At 36.9% G+C, this 23,691-nt stretch overlaps 1 protein-coding gene across 1 annotated transcript in view; it reads right to left on the bottom strand.

The window, feature by feature from the left end:
• Nucleotides 1-4,390: 4,390 nt before the first annotated feature.
• The window catches only part of GDA (guanine deaminase), a 238,910-nt gene continuing 219,609 nt past the window's right edge, over nucleotides 4,391-23,691 (bottom strand). The window contains exons 13-14 of the mRNA XM_053702505.1: nucleotides 17,182-17,209; nucleotides 4,391-5,383 (exon numbers count right to left, since the gene is read on the bottom strand). Coding sequence (XP_053558480.1) covers nucleotides 5,313-5,383; nucleotides 17,182-17,209 — 99 coding nt within the window. The 3' untranslated portion in view covers nucleotides 4,391-5,312. The remainder of the gene's footprint in view (nucleotides 5,384-17,181; nucleotides 17,210-23,691) is intronic.

A 23,691-nucleotide genomic window follows, 5' to 3' on the forward strand; every position in this document is an offset into this window, starting at 1 on the left:
TTGATCTCGCATTCTATTGGCTGTTCCAATCAGTCAATAGAATGCAAGCTCAATCCAATTGGCTGATTGCATCAGCCAATAGGATTTTTCCTACCTTAATTCCAATTGGCTGATAGAATTCTATCAGCCAATCGGAATTGAAGGGACGCCATTTTGGATGACATCATTTAAAGGAACCTTCATTCTTCGTTAGGACGTCGTAAGAAGAGGATGCTCTGCGCTGGATGTCTTCAAGATGGAGCCGCTCCTCGTCGGATGGAAGATAGAAGATGCCGCTTGGATGAAGACTTCTGCCCGTCTGGAGGACCTCTTCTGCCCAGATTCGATGAAGACTTCTGCCTGGATCAGATGAAGACTTCTGCCCGGCTGGGTGAAGACGGCTCAAGGTAGGGTGATCTTCAAGGGGTTAGTGTTAGGTTTTTTTAAGGGGGGATTGGGTGGGCTTTAGAGTAAGGTTGGGTGTGTGGGTGGTGGGTTTTAATGTTGGGGGGGGTGTATTTCTTTTTTTACAGGTAAAAGAGCTGATTACTTTTGGGCAATGTCCCGCACAAAGCCCTTTGTAATTTAGTATAGGGTAGGGAATTTTATTATTTTGGGGGGCTTTTTTATTTTATTAGGGGCCTTAGATTAGGTGTAATTAATTTAAACTTCTTGTAATTTTTTTATTTTCTGTAATTTAGTGTGTTTTTTTGTACTTTAGTTTATTTTATTTTATTGTATTTAATGTTAGGTAATTGTAGTTAATTAATTTAATTTATTTAATGATAGTGTTGTGTTAGGTGTAATTGTAACTTAGGTTAGGATTTATTTTACAGGTAAATTTGTATTTATTTTAACTAGGTAGCTATTAAATAGTTAATAACTATTCTACCTAGTTAAAATAAATACAAACTTGCCTGTAAAATAAAAATAAATCTTAAAATAGCTACAATATAATTATTAATTATATTGTAGCTATCTTAGGGTTTATTTTATAGGTAAGTATATAGTTTTAAATAGGAATAGTTTAGTTAATAATAGTAAATTTATTTAGATTTATTTAAATAATATTTAAGTTAGGGGGGTGTTAGGGTTAGACTTAGGTTTAGGGTTTAATAACTTTATTATAGTGGTGGCGACGTTGGCGGCGGTGGCAGATTAGGGGTTACTACATTTACTAGGCTATGTGGGCTATGGCGGTTTAGGGGTTAATACTAGAATAGGTTTATTGCGTTGTGGGCTATGGCGGTTTAGGGGTTAATACTAGAATAGGTTTATTGCATTGTGGGCTATGGCGGTTTAGGGGTTAATACTAGAATAGGTTAATTGCGTTGTGGGCTATGGCAGTTTAGGGGTTAATAATTGAGTTATTACTTGCGGTGTGGGTTTGATGGTGGATATAGGGGTTAATATTTTAAATAGGCATATTGCATTGTGTGGGGTTGTCAGTCTATGAGTTAATACATTTAATATTAGTAATGAGAGGGGGGATTTCGGATATAGGGGTTTTATGTGTAGGGCTTATTTTTGGGAGGCATGTTAGACTTTTAGATTTTTTTTATTTTCTTTACTTTTCTTAGTCACCGGCAGTTTCTAAAGTGCCGTAAGTCACTGGCGAGTCCAGAAATTTGTATTTACGCTCATTTCTGGACATCGCTAGTTTATCAGACTTACGGCACTTTATGAACTGCCGGCGGGGTATATGTAATACCCCGATGTGCGAGGTGAAATCACGGACGGCACAGGTTCCCACGCCTGCGCCGAAACCTGCGCCAAATATTTGATTGCGCCCCAGATATTTATTCTAACTTGTTTATGCTATATCAGACAGCAATATCAATCACAGGGTGGTTGAAGGTAGAAAATCCCTTCAGGGTGATATTTACAATGAGAACCAGCTTAAAATTCTAATTTAAAAAGTGTCATCCTTAATAGTAACACGTTTTATTGAGACCAATAATCTCAAATCCATAGGATCATAAAAAATAGCTATAGAAGGGTGGCTGCTCTTAAAGTAGCTGTTAATTAGTTCACATATATGCCAAAGGACACAATATTTCAATAATTGTTTCTATTTTTGTCCTGCGTTGCCCTTCCTGGTCAAATATGTTCTTCAGAGCAAAGACTAACTTCCTCATGCTACCATAATCTATCTTTATAACTTAACTCTGACCTTTGCAATAAAGTTATATGCTGCATTTACATATTTGTGATATAAATCCCTTACAGACATATGGTCTAAAATATATGGCAATGTTGAGTAATCTTTGTGCTACATAGCAAAAACAATATGTCATTATCCTGTAAATTATTTACTTTGTTACAGTAGCTTGTCCTTCAACATTTACAATAGTTTAAAAGATATAGTATTAAACAAGCTTTCCATGAATGTGCCTTGCAATTTTCTGTATTGGTTCATGGTCAATGTCTAATGTGTAACTAGCACTTGAAAGACAGATGTCACTTGAGTTTGGCCTTCGTCAACAACTGTACTGAGTAAGAAATGTACAATGTCTACCATCAAATACAAACTAGTTTCTTTTATTTGCTCTTGTTTTCATTGGGATTACTTTTATGAGACATTTGCATCATATAAGGGTCAGAGTTTCATTTTTAGACATAATACCATAAACACTTTTTTTTGAGTGAATGCAGAAACTTGTTAGCTAGTAATGAAGAAAAGAACATAGTTTTTTTCTCTAATTAAAGGGACATTAAACTCAACATTGATTTCCCCATAAAGTGCTAAATTACAGCTGGAGCTAAAAAATATTAGTGCTATAATCACTAACACCACTCTAGTTAAATCAATAGTGCTTTTATTTTAGCACTCATATTACAAGTTTAAAGTAATAAATTAGTGCTAAAATGAAAGTCAAGGACACACTAGCATCTGAATATCAGATAGTGCAGATGCAATAAATCCCTCACATAATAGACTTCTAGGGAGCATCCTGAAAAACTGGCCTAAGCTGAAGATCAAATAGTGGAGTTCTTCACTTAAACTTTGATTTTCTATTGAAATATATGTTTAAAACACTTCACAGATTCATACATACACATACATACATTTGTACACACATATTCACATACATTCACATATATATACATACACATACTGTATATATCTACAAACATATACACATTTGAGCCTTTCCCAGTCGAACACCTTGAAATGTACCATATCCCTTTAAATCACTGTTAAAATATTTATTTCAACAATAAACCTTTATTTAACATTTGATATTTATAAATATGACTGAAATGCTTTAATGTCTTGTCATGTGCTTTGTTATGCATACATTAAAAATGTTAAATTATTCATGATTAAAGAACTTTGCAATGCACTTTCATTATTGGTTTTGTGTACATTAGTTTTAATTAAATCTGAAAATTTTAGTTTTTCCACATCCCCAAAGAAGCCGGAGTGTATTTTGTGGAATGCAAAACCATGACACTCCTGCATCTGCACAGTAATTGGTTGATATACACAGGGGTTTGTTTATATATGCCCCTGATTGACCACAGCAGAGGAATCAAGATAAACAACATTTTTTTAGGCTTTTCAGGGGGTGGATATTTTTCAAACAAAATCTCTGATATTTAAATAAAAACTAACTTTACTTTCCCTTTAATTAAAAAAATGTGTAGAAACATACTTTAAATGACTAAGAAGAAAGAAAATTCAAGGTTTTGTGGCAAAAAAAAGTTAAAAAGTAAATTAAATATAAAAAACTTGTGTAATTCCGATTCACAAAATTAATGAAAATCATACACTATATAGAATCAAATACCTTACAGTATTCTAACTAATTTTACAGTAACTGCTGCAAGCTACATCTTAATATAATTAAAATCTCTTGCCCCCATTTGTGCAATTGCAACAGCATTATATATCGGAAAGATCAGAATATGTCTTTATGGTATTTCTACACTGCCAATACCTCTTATATTAAAAGCCATAATATGAGATACCCAAAAGCTTTAAAACTTTGTTAAAATCAAGATTAACCTGCTGAAGAATTTCAAGGTTTATAATGTAATCAATATTAAAAACTGAGTGCAAACTAGAATGCTTAGGATTTCTATACATGTAATCTGCTATTAGCTTTTTAAATATTTATTTTTATGGTAAAAGATGCGGAAAATAGGGAGTACCATATTAGCTAGTGTACTGTAAAGAAAGCAAAAATTCTCTTAATGAACAAAAGCATTGTAAGGGTAATACCTTTAATGGCTAACTATCTGTCTGATATAAAAGAATATCAGTTATGTTTATTGACTGTTCAACCAATATGTAGGGCAAACTATTTGAAGACTTAAAATATTTTATATGCCACATATTTGTCTGAGTGTTAAACTTGTTATAATATATGTATTCATCTTTATCCAATGATTACATGACCCAATGTTAGGTTTGTAAATATATGTCTTTTTATGAGATAAAATGCAGAAAAGGGCTAGTACCAAAGTAGCCAGTATATTTAAAGAAAAAAAATCCTTTTGTTAAAAAAAAAAAAATAACAAAAATGACAAACAGGTCTAGGTGCTAAACCTGTTTTAAAGGGACATTAAACTTTAATTCATTTATTTCACCACCTGAGATGAGGAATAACCTCAATACAGTGTTTATAAAATATATATGCCACATATTTGTCTGAGTGTTAAACTTGTTATAATATATGTATTCATCTTTATCCACTGATTACATGACCCACTGTTAGGTTTGTAAATATATGTCTTTTTATGAGATAAAATGCAGAAAAGGGCTAGTACCAAAGTAGCCAGTATATTTAAAGAAAAAAAAATCCTTTTGTTAAAAAAAAAATAACAAAAATGACAAACAGGTCTAGGTGCTAAACCTGTTTTAAAGGGACATTAAACTTTAATTTATTTATTTCACCACCTGAGATGAGGAATAACCTCAATACAGTGCTTATAAAAATGTATATATATATTAATGTACATTTTAATATATTTATATCCCTGCATTTAACTACTGATTATATGATTCTAATATAAGAAAACTAAAAGGGAATACAATTTCATACTTTCAGGATGCTGAGGTCCCTTGGTCAAGCAGTATGATGTACAAGTCAAGCATAGTTATCTTTATGGTGTAAAAAAAACCTCAAAAAGAAAAAATGTTACCCAAAATTTAGCTATAAAATTTTAGCTTTATATGCACCTTGTCTGATTGCTAAACCTGTTTCATTTATCTATTTTTATCCACTGATTACATGATTCTAAAGAAAAAACAGGCACTTGCCTTAAAATAAAATTATAACATCCTAAACATCAAATAAAGCTTTTAGAATCAATATTATTAGAGATTAAGCATCTTCTGGAAAAGGAAAGACACGTCGTCCGGCTACATAAACCGTTTTGATGTTCCGATCATCACCTTAAAAAAAATAAAAACATGTTAGTTTGCTTTTTAAAGTGGAATCATATATTAGATTGAGTTTAAAATACAGCATCCAAACACTAAAGTTCTAATATTGATTCTCTTGGGCTTTGGTGTTGGTTACTGGATATCAATACTCTAATAGAATATACACAAATGTAGGATATGAATGTTAAAAGCAATGTTCAATGTTAATTCAAAGTTAAAAAATGTAAAGCTATGCAGGAGAGATTAAAATACAACCTTACTCCCTCCAGGCTTAATATCTAACCACACTACATACCCCTAGAAAGTATAACCTGAACATCTCTGTGTAAAAAAGGAAGATATTTTACCTCAAAATGTCCTCAGTAGCAAGATTCCATTATAAAGGGACTTTAAGCAGCCAATCAGAACTTGCAAGGGAGCATGCATCTAGCATGTGCAGAAACAATCCTGTTATTTCTCTACTCAGTTTAATAAAGTTTACTATAAAATTAAGTGAAATCTCATGAGAGTACAGTAAAGCAAAGTGTGACAGCAACACAGATTAAGCTGATTGGCTGTTTTATTATTATTATTATTATAACCTTTCTTTTTTTTTTCCTTGCAATTGACAGAATGATTGTTTACAGATCCCCTCAAATGAAGACATTTTTTCACAAAGAGATGTTCAGGTGATAAATTATTGTCAGTTTTTTTTCAGCCATCCTGCATCATTTTCAGGTGATTTAGCATATGGTTATTATATCCCTTTAAATGGCAACATCAAATATATTCATACTTATCCCTTTTTAATGGGACAGGAAAGTCAAAATTAAATGTGTATGATGCAGATAGAGTATGTAATTTTAAGACACTTTTAAATTCACTTCTATTTTCAAATGTGCTTCATTTTCTTGGTATCCCTTGTTGAATAAGAATACACATATATCCTACACTAGTGGGAGCTAGCTGGTGATTGGAGCCTGCTCACATCTGTCTCTTGTGATTGGCTAACTAGATGTGTGCAGCTAGCTGCCAGTAGTGCATTGCTGTTCCTACAGCCAAAGATAACAAGAAAACAAAGCAAATTGGATAAAGTAGTAAATTGAAAAATGTTGGGGTTTCTTGTTCCTTTAACAAGGGATGTACACAGAAAATTGTTTAGTCTGAAAGATTTGTTTTGAATTGTTCCTGAAATTTTTAATCTGCAAAATTTTCTTTGGCTGTTTTTCAAAATATTCGTTAAAGAAATGCGTTCTTAATAAAAAAAATCATCTTTATTTCTAATGGGAAGGAAATAGAAAAGCCTACATTATGGAATGCAAATATTTTTAAAATAACCCAATCTTTCAATGCTAACAGAAGATATAAAATTAATTCTATGTTTTTTTTTTTTTTTTTAACTACAGAGAATTCAAAGAATATAATTAAATTAAAAGCATAACTCCTTTCTCCTGCACACACCTTTTTGCTCCCCAAGGAATATTATATATAATATTACACCCTCAGTCTAGGAGAAGCAGTGATATTGCAGGTTTTTTACATTTAACAAAATAATAAGGACGCAAGACCGATCAAAGCAAAATAAATTGACAAGAATGTTTTCATTAATCGCGTACGAAAGTTGGAGATGCAATTATGATCAAATACTGTGTTGTAGTTTGATGCCGACCAGTGATCTGACGGCATTTTTTCCATCATCTACAAAAACAGCAGCTTCCAGGAAACCATAGTCTGTGGTTGCAAAGCTGAAAATGAAAATAAACTGGCAAAACAGAACAGGAGCAGCAGGAGTTGTACTGAAGGAGGCTTTTACATATACTGTACTGTAACTGTATCAGCAGTGGAGGCTAAGAGGAGCAGCTATGATATCAGAAGCAGCTTTTACTTTAAATAAAATTAAATATAAGGAAGGGAAGCAGAAAAATCCTAAGAAAGTTGAGCAGCAAACTGGTAATGTTCCAGTAATTCCCCCTCTTTGTGCTCATCTAAAAGAATACTTTGCCAGAGCAGCAAACTGGACCCATTATTAAGAGGTCTGTGGCCTTGGGGCATGTGCCATTTGTAGAGGTGAAATTGTTGGGCCTGAGCAAAACAGGATTCGGGCCTTCACCGTACAGTCTCAACTAGTTGTTAACTTGTTCCCTAAATATTTGGCATTGACTGAAAACCGCAGAGTAGGAAAAGCAAGAGTAGATTAGATTATAGAAAAAACAAACCACAATAAACAGCAGCTAGATAGATGTTCCCTAAATATTTAGCATTGGTATTGCCTGACTACCACAGAGCAGGGATGGCAGGCAGTATTGGTACTAAAGGAGACTTTTAGTGCAACAGCAGCAGCATAATTTAGCAGGGCAAAAGCAGGTAGCAGAGGTATGGGAAGTGGCTTTCATTTCACTACAGAAGCAGGGGAGACTAGGAGGAGCAGCAGCAGACAGTAGCAGTATTGCAAACAACCTTTCAGAGTCATATATACCCACTCGGCTATGCTATAAAATATGGAGGAATTCAGAACAGTGGGCTTGCCTTCTACAGATGCCACAGCAGTTGCTGCTGCTCTTCTAGATGTTTAAGCCAGAGCAGCAGAAAATTGCCTTGAAAATGATATTTGACTCTGCTTCCTAGATAATTAAGTGTTGGCAACAGTGTTTGTCCCACTTCCAGTCATTAGACAAGTAAAAGTAGACAAAGACACAGCTAGTGGCTTTGCTGGTGATAGTGGTACTACTGGTGGTGGCAACAAGAAACATATCTTCTGCCTCCCACTAGGACACTACTTTCTTGCAATGATACATTTTAACTTTACAGATTTTACCCCCCAGATTTTTTTTCATGTGAAGTGACTGATTTTGTGTAACACAGAGCCCACTACGTATCAGTATAGTAATGGCCTAACTGCAATAAAAATACTTATATTATATATGTGCACTGCAGTACGCACTGTGGAGCCTATTCATTATGGTGCGAGCAGATATGATCCGATATAGTGGATTATGTCCGCTGCACATCGATTAATGCTGACAGCATACACTGTCAGCATTTATCATTGCACCAGCAGTTCTTGTGAACTGCTGCTGCAATGCCGCCCCCTGCAGATTTGCGGCCAATAACAGGGGGTGTCAATCAACCTGATCGTATTCAATCGGGTTAATTTCTGTCTGTCAGAGCAGTCGGACAGGTTATGGAGCAGCAGTCTTTAGACTTCTGTTTCCGGCGAGCTTGATAAATATGCGCCTTTGTGTGCAATAAGCCACTAAAAAATAAAAATATTTTTTTCACAAAAATTGAAATTTCTGGTAATATAAAGAAGCCCAGTATGTAATGCCTCAACTGCAATAAAAAATACTTCAATCATAATGGCACAGGAAAAAGGTAACTTATGGTGGGTAAAACTTATTTCTTCCCTGTTATGGTCCAGCATAGAACACCATCCTAGAGACTGGAAGACATACCAGACAGTTTTTAACACCATAGAGTCATGTGATTGGCTTTAAACAAGGGGGTCACTATCCGCCAGCTACACCTAGTCTCTCTCCCCTATCAAGTAGTGCAAAAGATCAGAGATAAATGGGCTAATGAAGGTCTATACTGCACTGCAGATATGGTTAGGGATATTATATTTATGATCAATATAAGGCATTTAGTACAGATGAACGTCCCTTTTTCCACTTTTTTCAACTTAGGTCATGTGTTAGAGAAATTATGAGCGCTAATGATAGCATAGACTCCCTACGTTTGTCAGAATCCAATTACTAGGCTTTATCCTATGTTAAACTTTAGATCACAAAAAAAAAGACATGGTCCTTTATGACTAAATGGGAAAATGACATATTTACACAGTATCTTGGGCAGCATGAGCTGATATATGCCCAGATTACAGGTTGCATGCCAATTTTTTTTTTTGTTTAGGCGATAACTATGCAAGTGTTGAAATTAAATAGTTTTTGAGAAAACAAAAGACTCAGAAGCTTCCTTCAGGGCTTTGGATATTGCATCCTTGCTATTTCCCACACCCCATAGACTTCTATGGAGTGCGCTACAACAAGCCTTTTTAGTTATCATTTGCACGCTAACCTAACGATATGCTAGATCAACTGTGCTAAAGCCATATTGGAGCACTTGGGAGCACCAGCATTTCAGGCTTGCATGAGACGGCTGCTACTAGCAGGCCCATTTATCAAAGGGCTTGCGGACCTGATCCGACACTGCGGATCAGGTCCGCAAGACCTCGCTAAATGCGGAGAGCAATACGCTCTCCGCATTTAACATTGCACCAGCAGCTCACAAGAGCTGCTGGTGCAACGCCGCCCCCTGCTGACTCGCGGCCAATCGGCCGCCAGCAGGGAGCTGTCAATCAACCCGATCGTATTCGATCGGGTTGATGTCCGGCGATTCCTGTCCGCCTGCTCTGAGCAGGCGGACAGGGTTATGGAGCAGCTGTCTTTAGACCGCTGCTTCATAAGTTGTGTTTCTGGCGAGTCTGAAGACTCGCCAGAAACACGGCCCTTCAAGCTCCGTACGGAGCTTGATAAATGGGCCTGTTAGTCTCTACGCTACCTAAAGGGTGGTGGATTTCAACCATCCTGATCAGATCCGTTCAACATAATTGACAGCGGAGGGGGAAGCAGATGTTGCCTCCTCACCACAAGGCCAAATATACAAGGTTCATGACTGCAAACCTTGTCTGCCCGCCAGTTGATATATGGAACTAATAGTTTGATTATGGTTTGGTTTGCATTTCTTCTAGCCTCCTGGAACTTTTTGTTAAAACAGCTTGTGCTAGGATTGAAATCTCTCATACTTATTCATTTTAAAGGGACACTGAACCCAAGTTTTTTTTTTCATGATACAGATAGAGCATGCAATTTAAGCAACTTTCTAATTAACTCCTATTATCAATTTTTCTTTGTTCTCTTGCTATCTTTATTTGAAAAATAAGGCATCTAAGCTTTTTTTGGTTCAGAATTCAGGACAGCACTTTTTTTATTTGTAGATCAATTTATCCACCAATCAGCAATAACAACCCAGGTTGTTCACCAAAAAATGGGCCAGCATCTAAACTTACATTCTTGCTCTTCAAATAAAGATACCAAAAGAATGAAGAACATTTGATAATAGGAGTGAATTAGAAAGTTGCTTAAAATTTCATGCTCTATCTGAATCACGAAAGAAAACATTTGGGTTCAGTGTCCCTTTAAGAGCCCTTTCAGAGGCTGTTATGGCAAAAGAACAATGACTATCAATAATCCATCTGTGCATATCTTTGTTATTATTTCAGGAGACAATCTTTTTAAAAAATACTTCAATTATATAGATGCAGTATGCACTTTTTGTGCAATAAGCCACTTAAAAATTATTAATTTTAAAAAATATATATATAATTAAATGTATTCTTCAACAAACTACAAGAGGAGAATAAGGACCATCAAAATATTTCCTAAGGCCCTGTATAGATAGGGAATCAAGCACTCTTTTTTATAAAAGTAGCTCAAAAGTGTAGCTAAATTAAACAAATGGAATGAATCTCTGACCAGTACAATCACAGAGAACAAAAAATAATTTATTAATAGTACAGAAAGAAGTAAATCCTAACTGTCCAAACATAGCAATAGGCCAGTTGTGCGCTGGCCTAGGGTATATGTTAGCAACACAAAGTAAAGTATGTTGAACAAACAATATAGTACATGTGGCCAATTAAAACCCTGAAGATGTGCACATCATAATCATAATATTGGCAAAAATACAATCCAAAGACACCTAGTACACTGCTACACCCAAGCTGTACACGGTACCCAAGTCAATACAAGGGATAATTACCGGACAGGTAAATTTTTAGGGATCTAAGTAGTGATAGGTGCTTTGTAAAGATTTCAGGAACAACAATAATGGCAGTATAGCAACAATTACAAAGAATTACATACAAGTATGAAGAATAGCTATTGCAATGGTTATTAGCAATAAGATAGATAGTGAGTTACATACAAGTATGAAGAATAACTATTGCAATGGTTATTAGCAATAAGATAGATAGTGGAACATAGTAATACATACATCCTCCATAATGAATTGCCTCAGTACAGCAGTTACATAGAGACACAGCAGTTTACATAGAGATGCCTGCATCTATTGAGATAAAATTCTCACAAGAGTGTATTGCTGAAGAAAACAACCAAATCACACCAGGATGATTTTCCACATATGAAAAGTTGGATATGGCTAGTTTCATCTAAAAAAGCCCCTTTCTATTATAATATTCATGTATATTAGAGTATTTGGATGTTATTAAAGTGAATAGCTTTCTAACATCACTACTTGCTCCCTGAGTTTCTATTTTTAGTTTTAATTTTAATTAAAGACTACTTATTTCATTCTTTTGCTTATCTTTTGTTTTTCATTTTTTTATTTTTTTTTATTTGTTTGTAATTGTGAACGTCATTAACCAATTTGACTTATTATGTCTCATCAATTTTTAGCCATTTACTTCCTTCTTCTTTAGAATTAGTTAGGTTTGGTATGTATGTTACACATTGTTTAGCATCAAGATTAAGGTACATAATTGGTTAAAACTGGGAGGAGTCTTTGTGGATATATTCCCTCCCAGCAGGGCTAAGATCCATCCGCCCTGAGGAAGCCCCGTCTATCATTTGGCATTGTGGGTGAAACGATCAGGATCGTAGGCATTGGATCACGGACGCACATGTGACCAACCAGGAAGTAAGCACACAGTCCTACCACGCTGCAGTCTCAGCGTGTAGCATTCAACTGGCTCAGCAAACTGTTTCATGGGACTCAATTACAAGGCAGTATTTCAGGAGGCAACCAGTAACAAACAGCGGACCTCAATTGTGGACACCTCCAGAATCAGATAAGTGCATGCTTACGGCTTAACATAGGAATATAGCTGCTTTCACATGCAATATGGGGGGTTAGCCTGGACTGACTCCCACTGCTCATTTGGCTTGTTTGCTGTTTTCACACAACATCTTCAGCAATAAGACGTACTATGCTTTACTAACACGCATGCAGCTTTGGCAGCACTTATCCCATTTTGCATACCTTGGACTTATGCTAAGTTTGGCTGAAAACAATACCGCTATATGTGGAAAATCATCCTGGTTTGATTTGGTTGTTTTCTTCAGCAATACACTCTTGTGAGAATTTTATCTCAATAGATGCAGGCATCTCTATGTAAACTGATGTGTCTCTATGTAACTGCTGTACTGAGGCAATTCATTATGGAGGATGTATTACTATGTTCCACTATCTATCTTATTGCTAATAACCATTGCAATAGTTATTCTTCATACTTGTATGTAACTCACTATCTATCTTATTGCTAATAACCATTGCAATAGCTATTCTTCATACTTGTATGTAATTCTTTGTAATTGTTGCTATACTGCCATTATTGTTGTTCCTGAAATCTATAAAAAACACCTATCACTACTTAGATCCCTAAAAATTTACCTGTCCAGTAATTATCCCTTGTATTGACTTGGGTACCGTGTACAGCTTGGGTGAAGCAGTGTACTAGGTGTCTTTGGATTGTATTTTTGCCAATATTATGATTATGATGTGCACATCTTCAGGGTTTTAATTGGCCACATGTACTATATTGTTTGCTCAACATACTTTACTTTGTGTTGCTAACATATACCCTAGGCCAGCGCACAACTGGCCTATTGCTATGTTTGGACAGTTAGGATTTACTTCTTTCTGTACTATTAATAAATTATTTTTTGTTCTCTGTGATTGTACTGGTCAGAGATTCATTCCATTTGTTTAATTTAGCTACACTTTTGAGCTACTTTTATAAAAAAGAGTGCTTGATTCCCTATCTATACAGGACCTTAGGAAATTTTTTGATGGTCCTTGTTCTCCTCTTGTAGTTTGTTGAAGAATAATTTTTTATAGGGTCTGCACCACATTAAAATTATAATCTAACATAACATTAATGTTTTCTAAATTTTGATAATTTTTTCCATGGAAAAAGACACATTTATTTATACAGGGAGTGCAGAATTATTAGGCAAGTTGTATTTTTGAGGATTAATTTTATTATTGAACAACAACCTTGTTCTCAATGAACCCAAAAAACTCATTAATATCAAAGCTGAATAGTTTTGGAAGTAGTTTTTAGTTTGTTTTTAGTTATAGCTATTTTAGGGGGATATCTGTGTGTGCAGGTGACTATTACTGTGCATAATTATTAGGCAACTTAACAAAAAACAAATATATACCCATTTCAATTATTTATTTTTACCAGTGAAACCAATATAACATCTCAACATTCACAAATATACATTTCTGACATTCAAAAACAAAACAAAAACAAATCAGTGACCAATATAGCCACCTTTCTTTGCAAGGACACTCAAAAGCCTGCCATCCATGGATTCTGTCAGTGTTTTGATCTGTTCACCATCAACATTGCGTGCAGCAGCAACCACAGCCTCCCAGACACTGTTCAGAGAGGTGTACTGTTTTCCCTCCTTGTAAATCTCACATTTGATGATGGACCACAGGTTCTCAATTGGGTTCAGATCAGGTGAACAAGGAGGCCATGTCATTAGATTTTCTTCTTTTATACCCTTTCTTGCCAGCCACGCTGTGGAGTACTTGGACGCGTGTGATGGAGCATTGTCCTGCATGAAAATCATGTTTTTCTTGAAGGATGCAGACTTCTTCCTGTACCACTGCTTGAAGAAGGTGTCTTCCAGAAACTGGCAGTAGGACTGGGAGTTGAGCTTGACTCCATCCTCAACCCGAAATGGCCCCACAAGCTCATCTTTGATGATACCAGCCCAAACCAGTACTCCACCTCCACCTTGCTGGCGTCTGAGTCGGACTGGAGCTCTCTGCCCTTTACCAATCCAGCCACGGGCCCATCCATCTGGCCCATCAAGACTCACTCTCATTTCATCAGTCCATAAAACCTTAGAAAAATCAGTCTTGAGATATTTCTTGGCCCAGTCTTGACGTTTCAGCTTGTGTGTCTTGTTCAGTGGTGGTCGTCTTTCAGCCTTTCTTACCTTGGCCATGTCTCTGAGTATTGCACACCTTGTGCTTTTGGGCACTCCAGTGATGTTGCAGCTCTGAAATATGGCCAAACTGGTGGCAAGTGGCATCTTGGCAGCTGCACGCTTGACTTTTCTCAGTTCATGGGCAGTTATTTTGCGCTTTGGTTTTTCCACACGCTTCTTGCGACCCTGTTGACTATTTTGAACGAAACGCTTGATTGTTCGATGATCACGCTTCAGAAGCTTTGCAATTTTAAGAGTGCTGCATCCCTCTGCAAGATATCTCTTATTTTTGACTTTTCTGAGCCTGTCAAGTCCTTCTTTTGACCCATTTTGCCAAAGGAAAGGAAGTTGCCTAATAATTATGCACACCTGATATAGGGTGTTGATGTCATTAGACCACACCCCTTCTCATTACAGAGATGCACATCACCTAATATGCTTAATTGGTAGTAGGCTTTCGAGCCTATACAGCTTGGAGTAAGACAACATGCATAAAGAGGATGATGTGGTCAAAATACTCATTTGCCTAATAATTCTGCACTCCCTGTAGTAGCCATTTGTCCTGTACCCTTTTTGTTTTTTTATAATTAAATGTATACTTATGCTATGCTATACAAGAAAGCCTAGCTTATAGAGCAAAGACAGGGCTCAAAAAGGAGCCCTGCCGGTTATGTTCCTCCAAGGTGTTGAACTGGGAAGGACTCAAAGGTGTGTATATATATATATATACTGTATATATATATATATATATATATATATATATATATATATATCTATATGTGTGTGTGTGTGTGTGTGTGTATTTGTATGTGGGTATGTATATATGTGTATGTACACATATACGACATACATAAATATGTACACACTCATACATATACACTTGCAATATAAGCGAAAAATCTATAATGTAAGGGATTTAGTGCACCTGCTCTATCCTGCATGCAAATGCTATCACACCCTAGACCAGTGATGCTGAACCTTGATGCTTAGGCAATATGCAGTCCAGTTGAGCATTATGGGAAATTAAGTCCTGAAACATCTGGAGTGCCAAGTTTCGCCATCACTGCCCTACTTGTAATTTGAGATGTAGATCTGTTACCAATATGCATGCATACAAAAACAGTTTGATATTAGTAGGGGCATTTGAGAGGTAGAGCAAGGTCAAGGGAATATTTTTCAATATGAATGTTAAACACTAATTCATAAAAATACAGCGCTTACTTAAACCTTTGTATCTCTATTTACTTCAGTGTAAATTATATAGTATTAATGCCCAAATAACTTTGTTTATAAAAGAAAAACACTGATTAAAATTTGTATATACCTGAGATGAGACTGTCACACTGATTAACCAATCGTTTCTGATCTTAAAAATAGTACATACTCTATGTGACAATACCGATTTACCTGTACCTTTATGCCTCCCGGAGTATGATAAAACGTTGTCTTTGAATTCCTGTGATTCTTTCTTCGATGCCGATGTACTCCGTTATGTTCTGAGCGTGGCGCTGCTGCACAATTCACTGACCACTAAGGAGTGTGTCAGACTACGGAATCACTATAGAGACAAAAAGAAAAACGAGCGCAGCCACGACTCAAGGTAAAAGTTTTAATGCCTCCAAATTGCGCATACATACATATTGCACTTACAAGAACTTAGATAAAAACAGGCGCCTCAATGTGGCAGATCATATAGGATTATTCAGTCCCGGTTCAGCTGTGATTTTTACGTCTTCTTTATAATTGAGCTGTCTCCGGTATACACCGTAAGTTATTGATCATCCAGCAGACGGACTTTGTTCTTTTAGTGACTGCTGCCTTGTGCCTTTTTCTTCTACGCGTTTCGTCCGACCTCTGCGAACTTTCTCAAGACTACGTATAGAGTAGGGAGAGATATGATTTGATGATTTTAATCATAGGACATAGGAAAGGCTGTAGCTTGAATAACTTGGTTGAATTCATGCAGGAAACAGTCACAGAGCTCTGTTCAGGATCACAACTTCAAAGTTAATGCCATTAACTTTGAAGTTGTGATCCTGAACAGAGCTCTGTGACTGTTTCCTGCATGAATTCAACCAAGTTATTCAAGCTACAGCCTTTCCTATGTCCTATGATTAAAATCATCAAATCATATCTCTCCCTACTCTATACGTAGTCTTGAGAAAGTTCGCAGAGGTCGGACGAAACGCGTAGAAGAAAAAGGCACAAGGCAGCAGTCACTAAAAGAACAAAGTCCGTCTGCTGGATGATCAATAACTTACGGTGTATACCGGAGACAGCTCAATTATAAAGAAGACGTAAAAATCACAGCTGAACCGGGACTGAATAATCCTATATGATCTGCCACATTGAGGCGCCTGTTTTTATCTAAGTTCTTGTAAGTGCAATATGTATGTATGCGCAATTTGGAGGCATTAAAACTTTTACCTTGAGTCGTGGCTGCGCTCGTTTTTCTTTTTGTCTCTATAATGAATGTTAAACACAACATATCTTTTCTGTTTTGAACTAATCCACTTGCATAGTATGGTGTAGGATTATTCTCTTACATTTGTTAGTACTTGAAAATCACTAAATATATCTAAAATGAGCAAGTTACTCCAAAACAAATTTTTCCAGCAATACTCGTCAGTTTATTTTTTTTATGGCCCTTAAAAGACAAGCCTTTAATCAGTCACAAACCAACAACACTGTGGCTAATACTTCTAACTAATGTAATCTTTTATTCAAATTCTTATATTTATGTGATACATTATAATGCAATACAGTGTTATATATTGTAGGAGATTCTTAAGATATATGACATACCTAGGTAAATAAACCTTTCGACCACCACCTAAAATACAATGAAAAAATATGAGACAATTTATTATACACTATATATCAAATCAACTGCTATAAATGTTCAATCATAGTCAGCTTATTAGAATTATTTAGAATTATTATTTTTATAGATAAATATCAAAGGAAGGTAAAGCTTTAATTATTTTATAAATACAATTCATAAAATAAATATATAAAACAATTGGTTGCATTCATTTATCTACATTTTAAAAAATCATCATTTTGATAATGAAAATTTATTTTAGGATTCACTGTTTGGATAACCTGTAGCACTCAGTTTACTATACAATAGAGCCTAAATCCTATGCAAGTTATCATAACCTTCTTTGTCCCTTTCCACTAATATCAAGCAGTAATGACAAAATATTGCACAAAATGCATTATATATATATATATATATATATATATATATATATATATATATATATATATATATATATATATGTTTATTTATATGTATTTATGTATTTTACTGTATACGTACTGTACATATTTAACATTCCAATGTTTTTCATTTAGAGGATAATGTCCTTTTAATTGTAAATATATATTTTTATAAATATATCTGTATATACCTACACCAGTGTCAGTGGCGTCACTAGGGGGGTTCGGGCCGCACCTAGGTGACATCCTCCAGGGTGAGACACAACCAGAATTTTTTTTTTTTTTTTTTTTGTATGTGGAATTTTTATTGAAATTCAAAGAAATACAATGTAGAGATAAATAGATTTTTTAATTAGAGGGGCCAGCATTTGTGAACATTTTCCCCTTGAACCAGCGCTGCAATTTCCACAAATAGTTTTCCCGGCTGCTTTTGCTTGTTTGTACTTTGCTCCTCCCATTCCCAATTTCCCTATGAATGTTGTGGGCGTGCCATGGGGCTTGCAAAGTTACACTGCTAGCCTAAACCTGCCTATCTGTGCTCACTGCTCAGTGACGTGTGGAGCAGTGGAGTCACTCACTGCTGTGCTGTCTGTGCGATAACCGACTGGGAAATAATGAGGGGGATGCCTGGCACCTGACTGCATGACTGTCTGACACTGTCTCTAAAGTGAAGGAGCCACGTATGAAGCCCACCAGACCGGTACGGTTATGGTACACTAAGTGCACACTGAAGCGGTAGGAGGGGAGGGCGGGCGTCTGGGGGTGGGCAGAGTGCAGATGAGATTGGCCATAAGAAGCGGTAGCTTTCTGGGAGGTGGGGGGTGCCACCATAACACACCAACCCTAGTGACGCCACTGACTAGTGTATCTATTCCTATAGATATATAGGTATAGATATTCCTTTTACATTAACAGTATCATATATATATATATATATATATATATATATATATATATATATATATATATATTTATATATATATAATAATAACAATGTACAATATTTTCTATGTGAAGAACATAGGAATGTAAAATATATGGGGTTTTCTTTTCCAAAGAGCTTTATTTAAAAGAAATGATAATAAATTACAGGACATGCAATAACTGATAAAGAGACAGAATAGTACCAGTAAGAAAGTTAAGTTTGGTGAAGTCCATACCACAAATGTGGTTCTTCTTTTTCAAATTCACCATTGTAACTTGAAAGTGGTGACAAAATAAGTTCCGAAAGATGAGTCCTGTAAGATGTCAAGCTAGGTATACCTAGCGAGCTCTGTTTTTATAAGAAGCTTAACAAAGTATAACCAATTTTAAATATGTAACATATAAACAGTAATTCACAATTTAGTATGTTTCCTGAAAATATGTCTAGGATGCATTAAAAAAAATCTTTAACTGACAAACTGTCAAACTTTTTAACCGTTATCTAAATCTGAAAACAGTTGGGAAATAGACTTGGTATGTTTACGGGGAGAAGTGTAGGCAATTCTAAGATTGGTGCTTTGTGTAAAAAGAAAGGTGGAAGGACTTACTTGAGGGGTGGGACAAAAAAAAAGGGGGTAGGTGATCAGATGGGGGGGGGACTGAGAAAGGGATCTGTTTGTGTGCTAGGGTTGGATGAGAGGGCATTTTTCTAGGAAAGAGACTAGGAAAGAGACTGTATTTTTGTCTCTCCTATAGCGTCCCAGGGTTCCCATATAAGGAAGTGTAGGTTATGTTGTTGTTTAGAATCGTAAATATAGATTTCCATTGATCTGAAATATGTATTGAGGATTATCAGGTCTTGCCAGGTCGGGGGGGGGGGGGGGGTTAGGCTTCTTCCAGTTTCTGGCTATTGTAAGTTTAGCTGCCATTAATATTGTGATCAATAGGTAACGCTTGGGTGCAAGCTATTTGTGGAGGTTAAGGTGAAGGAGTGCAGTTTCCATGGGCAGACACTTAGTCAGGTGGAGGAGCTGGCATAGAGTAAGTAGTTTGGACCAGAAGGGTTTGATGACTGGGCAAGACCACCAGGTGTGTTGTGGGTCGCCAATCTGTAAGCAGCCGTGCCAGCATAGTGGGGAGCAAGTAGGGAAAATCATATTTAGTTTAAGAGGGGCATAATGCCATCTAGTAAGGAATTTATAGTAAAGCTCATAGAGGGCCATGCAGTGGATAGTTTGCTTTGTGTGGGCTTTCGCTACACTCCAGGATTTCTCTGGGAAGGTTAGTTCCCAGTCCTTCTCCCGGTCTTGGATAGATTTAGTTTTAGTCAGGTTTTGAAAGTTTAGAAGGCATTGGTAGTGATGAGATAGTGGGGATAAGAACTGTGTTACAATTTGCATTCTGGTTTCCTAAACAGAAAGAGGTCTCAGAGGGGCGTTTAGAAATCCCCATGAAGTCATAAGTGAGCAAAGCCTTAACAAATCAAAATTAAATTGAATTTGAATGGTGCTATTTTCCAGGAAACTGTTTTGGGTCATGAGTTTATTCTCTGGGTAGAAATCTGATAGCCTGAGCCCGGACAATCCAGATCTCACACTAAGGCTTGTAGCTGGAAGACCATACAGCAGTCCTTTGAGGGGATTGATTGGGGAAGCATGGAGGGATATTTGAGGTTGGTGGCGGATGGTTAGCCATTGATCTCTGCACTAGCTTACAACCTTATTATGAAGGGTGATAGTAAGGGAAATATGGGAAGGTATCCATAGTAGATCAATCAATGTCATGTGTGCAGGGACAGAGGCTATCTCGAGCCATCTGGGTGGGGTTTGGGAGGATGCCCAAGATGAGACATGTGTGATCATTGCTCTTTCATAATATAGATGAACATTTGGGAGGTTAAGGCCTCCTGAAAGGAGGGGGCACTGTAGCAAATTAGCCGCTATCCTTTGACGCTTACCGTTCCATATGTATCTATTACTAATGGCTTGGAATTTATTTAAAAGAGTAATTGGGAGTTTTATGGGTAAGCATCTGAAGAGATAGGTTAGCCTAGGCAGCTGCATTATTTTGACAGCTGCAATTCTGCCTAGCCACAAAATCTTATTGTATCTACTGGAGTTCAAGTCGTGTTGGAGCTGAGTCAGTAGGCGGTTAAAGTTTCTGTCAATGATTTCTCTAAAGTCATAGGATAAGAAGACTTCTAAGTGTTTAAGTCCTTTAAGGGACCATTTGAAATCATAGTCTCTTTTAAGAGATGTGAGTACGTGTTGGGATAAATTTATGGGGAAAGCCTCTGTTTTACTTAGATTTATTTTGTAAAATGAGATGGTCCCAAAATAGTCTAGAAGGTCAAAGAGGGCAGGGAGGGACATGTCCGGGTCTGTGAAAAATAGGGTTTTTGATGGGTATCATGAAGGAGAAGGCCCTGGATATGGTTAGAACTACAAATTGCCACTGCCAGGGGCTCAATAGATGGGGCAAAGAGTAGGGGGACAGAGGGCCCCCCTGTCTGGTCCCGTTACGGATGCTAATCGGTTTAGAGCAAAAGCCCACTCCTTGTACCCTGGCCATGGGGAAGAGTAGAGTGCCAGGACGGCCCTAGTGAAGCTCTCAGGTATTCCAAATGCTTTAAGGGTCATGAATATGTATTCCCACCTCACCCTGTCAAGCGCTTTTTCTGCATCCATTGACAGGGCGAGGAGAGGAACACCCATATCAGAGATTCCTGTGAAAATATTTAAGAGACATCTGGTGCTGTCGGGCCTTGTCTCCCTAGGATGAAGGCCACCTGATCCGGGTGTATAATGGACGGCTAGGATTTTAGCGTAAATTTTGATGTCTACGTTTATAAGGGAAATTGGGCAGTAGCTCTCACAGAGGAAGTGGTCCTTAACTTCTTTAGGTATGGTAAATATTGTGGCTTCTAAAAATCCGGGTCTTAAGGTTCCCTTGGAAAAGGAGGCATTATAGAATCTAAGTAAATTTGGGGTTAGTTGCTGGGAGAAAGTCTTGTAAAATAAGGTGGTGAACCCATTGGGGCCTGGGGCTTTATTTAATTTTAGGGAAGTAATTGCCGATTTTAATTCTTCTGGAGAAGGGGGGTCAGTTTTTTGAGCTTCATCCGAGGTCAAAGTTGGCAGGGCTAGGGTAGAAAGAAAGTATTGGATCTGTAGTGGGGAGGTCATAGGGGTTGCTGAGGATTGTTCTATACTATATAGGGTTTCATAATATTGGGTAAAAGCTTTCCCAATCTCTTTGGGGGAGTCTACTGGGCCTGTGGGGGTCTTTATAGTTGGGATTCTACCTTGTTGGGTTCGTAAGCGCAGTTTGTTGTCCAGTAGATGGTCTACTCTGTTGCCTTTGGAGTAGTATAGTTGGCAGAGGAAAAAAAGTTTGGATTTAACTCTCTATTCCTCCAGGGAGTTTATCTTGGATCTATTTGCACCCATTAGTTCTAAGATTGGTCTGGATGGGGCTTTTTTGTTTCCTTTCTCTAGGGTGCGGAGTTCTGCATACATTTGAGCCAGAGTTTGGCCTTAGGGCTTTCGGTCTTTTGCTGCTTGTTTAAGGAAATAGCCTCTGAGGAATGCCTTAGCAACTGCCCATAGTATGGGGTCATCCATCTCATTGTTGTCATTGAGCATAAAGAATTCTTCTATGACCATTAAGGTTAACGATAGTGAAGGGCCAGAGATCAGTGTGGATGCTAGTCTCCAGGAGGGGGAAGGTGTGGATAGTATTTCAACTGAGACCATGTCATGGTCTGACCATGGACAAATTGAGATTTTAGGGTGTGATAAGTTATCTAGCAGGGCTGAGCAGCATAATAGATAGTCTGTCCAGGAGTAGGATTGATGTAGTTTTGAGAAAAAGGTGAAGACTCTCTAAGTAGATGAAAGACATCTCAAAGAGTCATATAGATTATATTGATACATAAGGGAATGAAAGGCATACGTTTGGGTAGTTAATCCTCTGTCTGGGGTTTTATGGGAGGGGTGACTTTTATCTAGGGTTGGGTCCCAGGTGAGATTAAAGTCACCGCCGATTAGTAGATTACCTCTGCGGACTTGATCAATTAATGGGAGGAGTTTTCTCAGAAATGTTAATTGTTTAGAATTGGGGGCGTATAAGGACACTAGGGTGTTTTGAATATTGTCTAATTGACAAACCATGACTAAGAATCTGTCCTTCGGGTCCCTCTCCAGGAACTGGATATCACAGGAGATAGATTTATGGACCAAAATTGCGACTCCTCTTTTTTTGACTTGGGAGGATGCCACTTGACATATTGGGTATAGTTTGGAACTTTGGAAGTAAGTCCATTCCTGAGGCCAGTACGTTTCTTGAATGAAAGCTAGCTTTATGTTATTTTTTAAGAGGTATCTAAGTAGTAGGCTTCATTTAGTGGGGGAATTCAGTCCTTGGGTGTTGAGGGTGGCAATTTTGAGGGGCGGCATGGTTAATTCACAGATTATATATATATATATATATATATATATATATATATATATATATATATATAAAAAAAACAGGAGGGAGGGGCAGGGGGAAGTTTGTACTTTTGGTCTAAGTGTTGAAGGGGATATAGGAGGTATTAAGTCTTGTGTGCTTGGTGGGCCGGGGAGTGGTCTGTGATAAAAGATACGCAGCCAATAAGTGCTCTACTCTTGACAAGGGAGTAGAGCAGATAAGTATCTTTGGGGGAGGGGTGTCTTAAAGTGAGGAGAAGGAGGCTTGATAAAGGCCTGAATCTGGGCCGAAACGCGTTGACAAATAGCTGGTAAGCACATTCCCAATATTGTTCTCTTTTATTTGTACTACCTACACTATTGTTTAACATTTCTACAGTTACACTCAGAAGATATTTTGGCAAATCGAAGGAACCATCAAGATTTAACCTGAGGATTTTTCACCATCAAATAACAAGTTTGTTCATTTGTTTTATTTACCATTGGATCTATAACATTTGACTTTATTTGAACTTTTGGATTCATATTTGACACATTTGTTTGGTCACTGGACACATTTCTCCTCATTTTTTTCTCAATTTTTTCCATTTGGACAAAAAAATTTTTGGACACATTCTTATTTTGAACACATTTTTCATTTGGACACATTTTCCCATTGGACACAATTTTTCATTGTACACATTTGTATTGTACACAT

The sequence above is a fragment of the Bombina bombina genome, chromosome 2 (assembly GCF_027579735.1).
Source record: "Bombina bombina isolate aBomBom1 chromosome 2, aBomBom1.pri, whole genome shotgun sequence".
NCBI classification, from domain to species: Eukaryota; Metazoa; Chordata; class Amphibia; order Anura; family Bombinatoridae; genus Bombina; species Bombina bombina.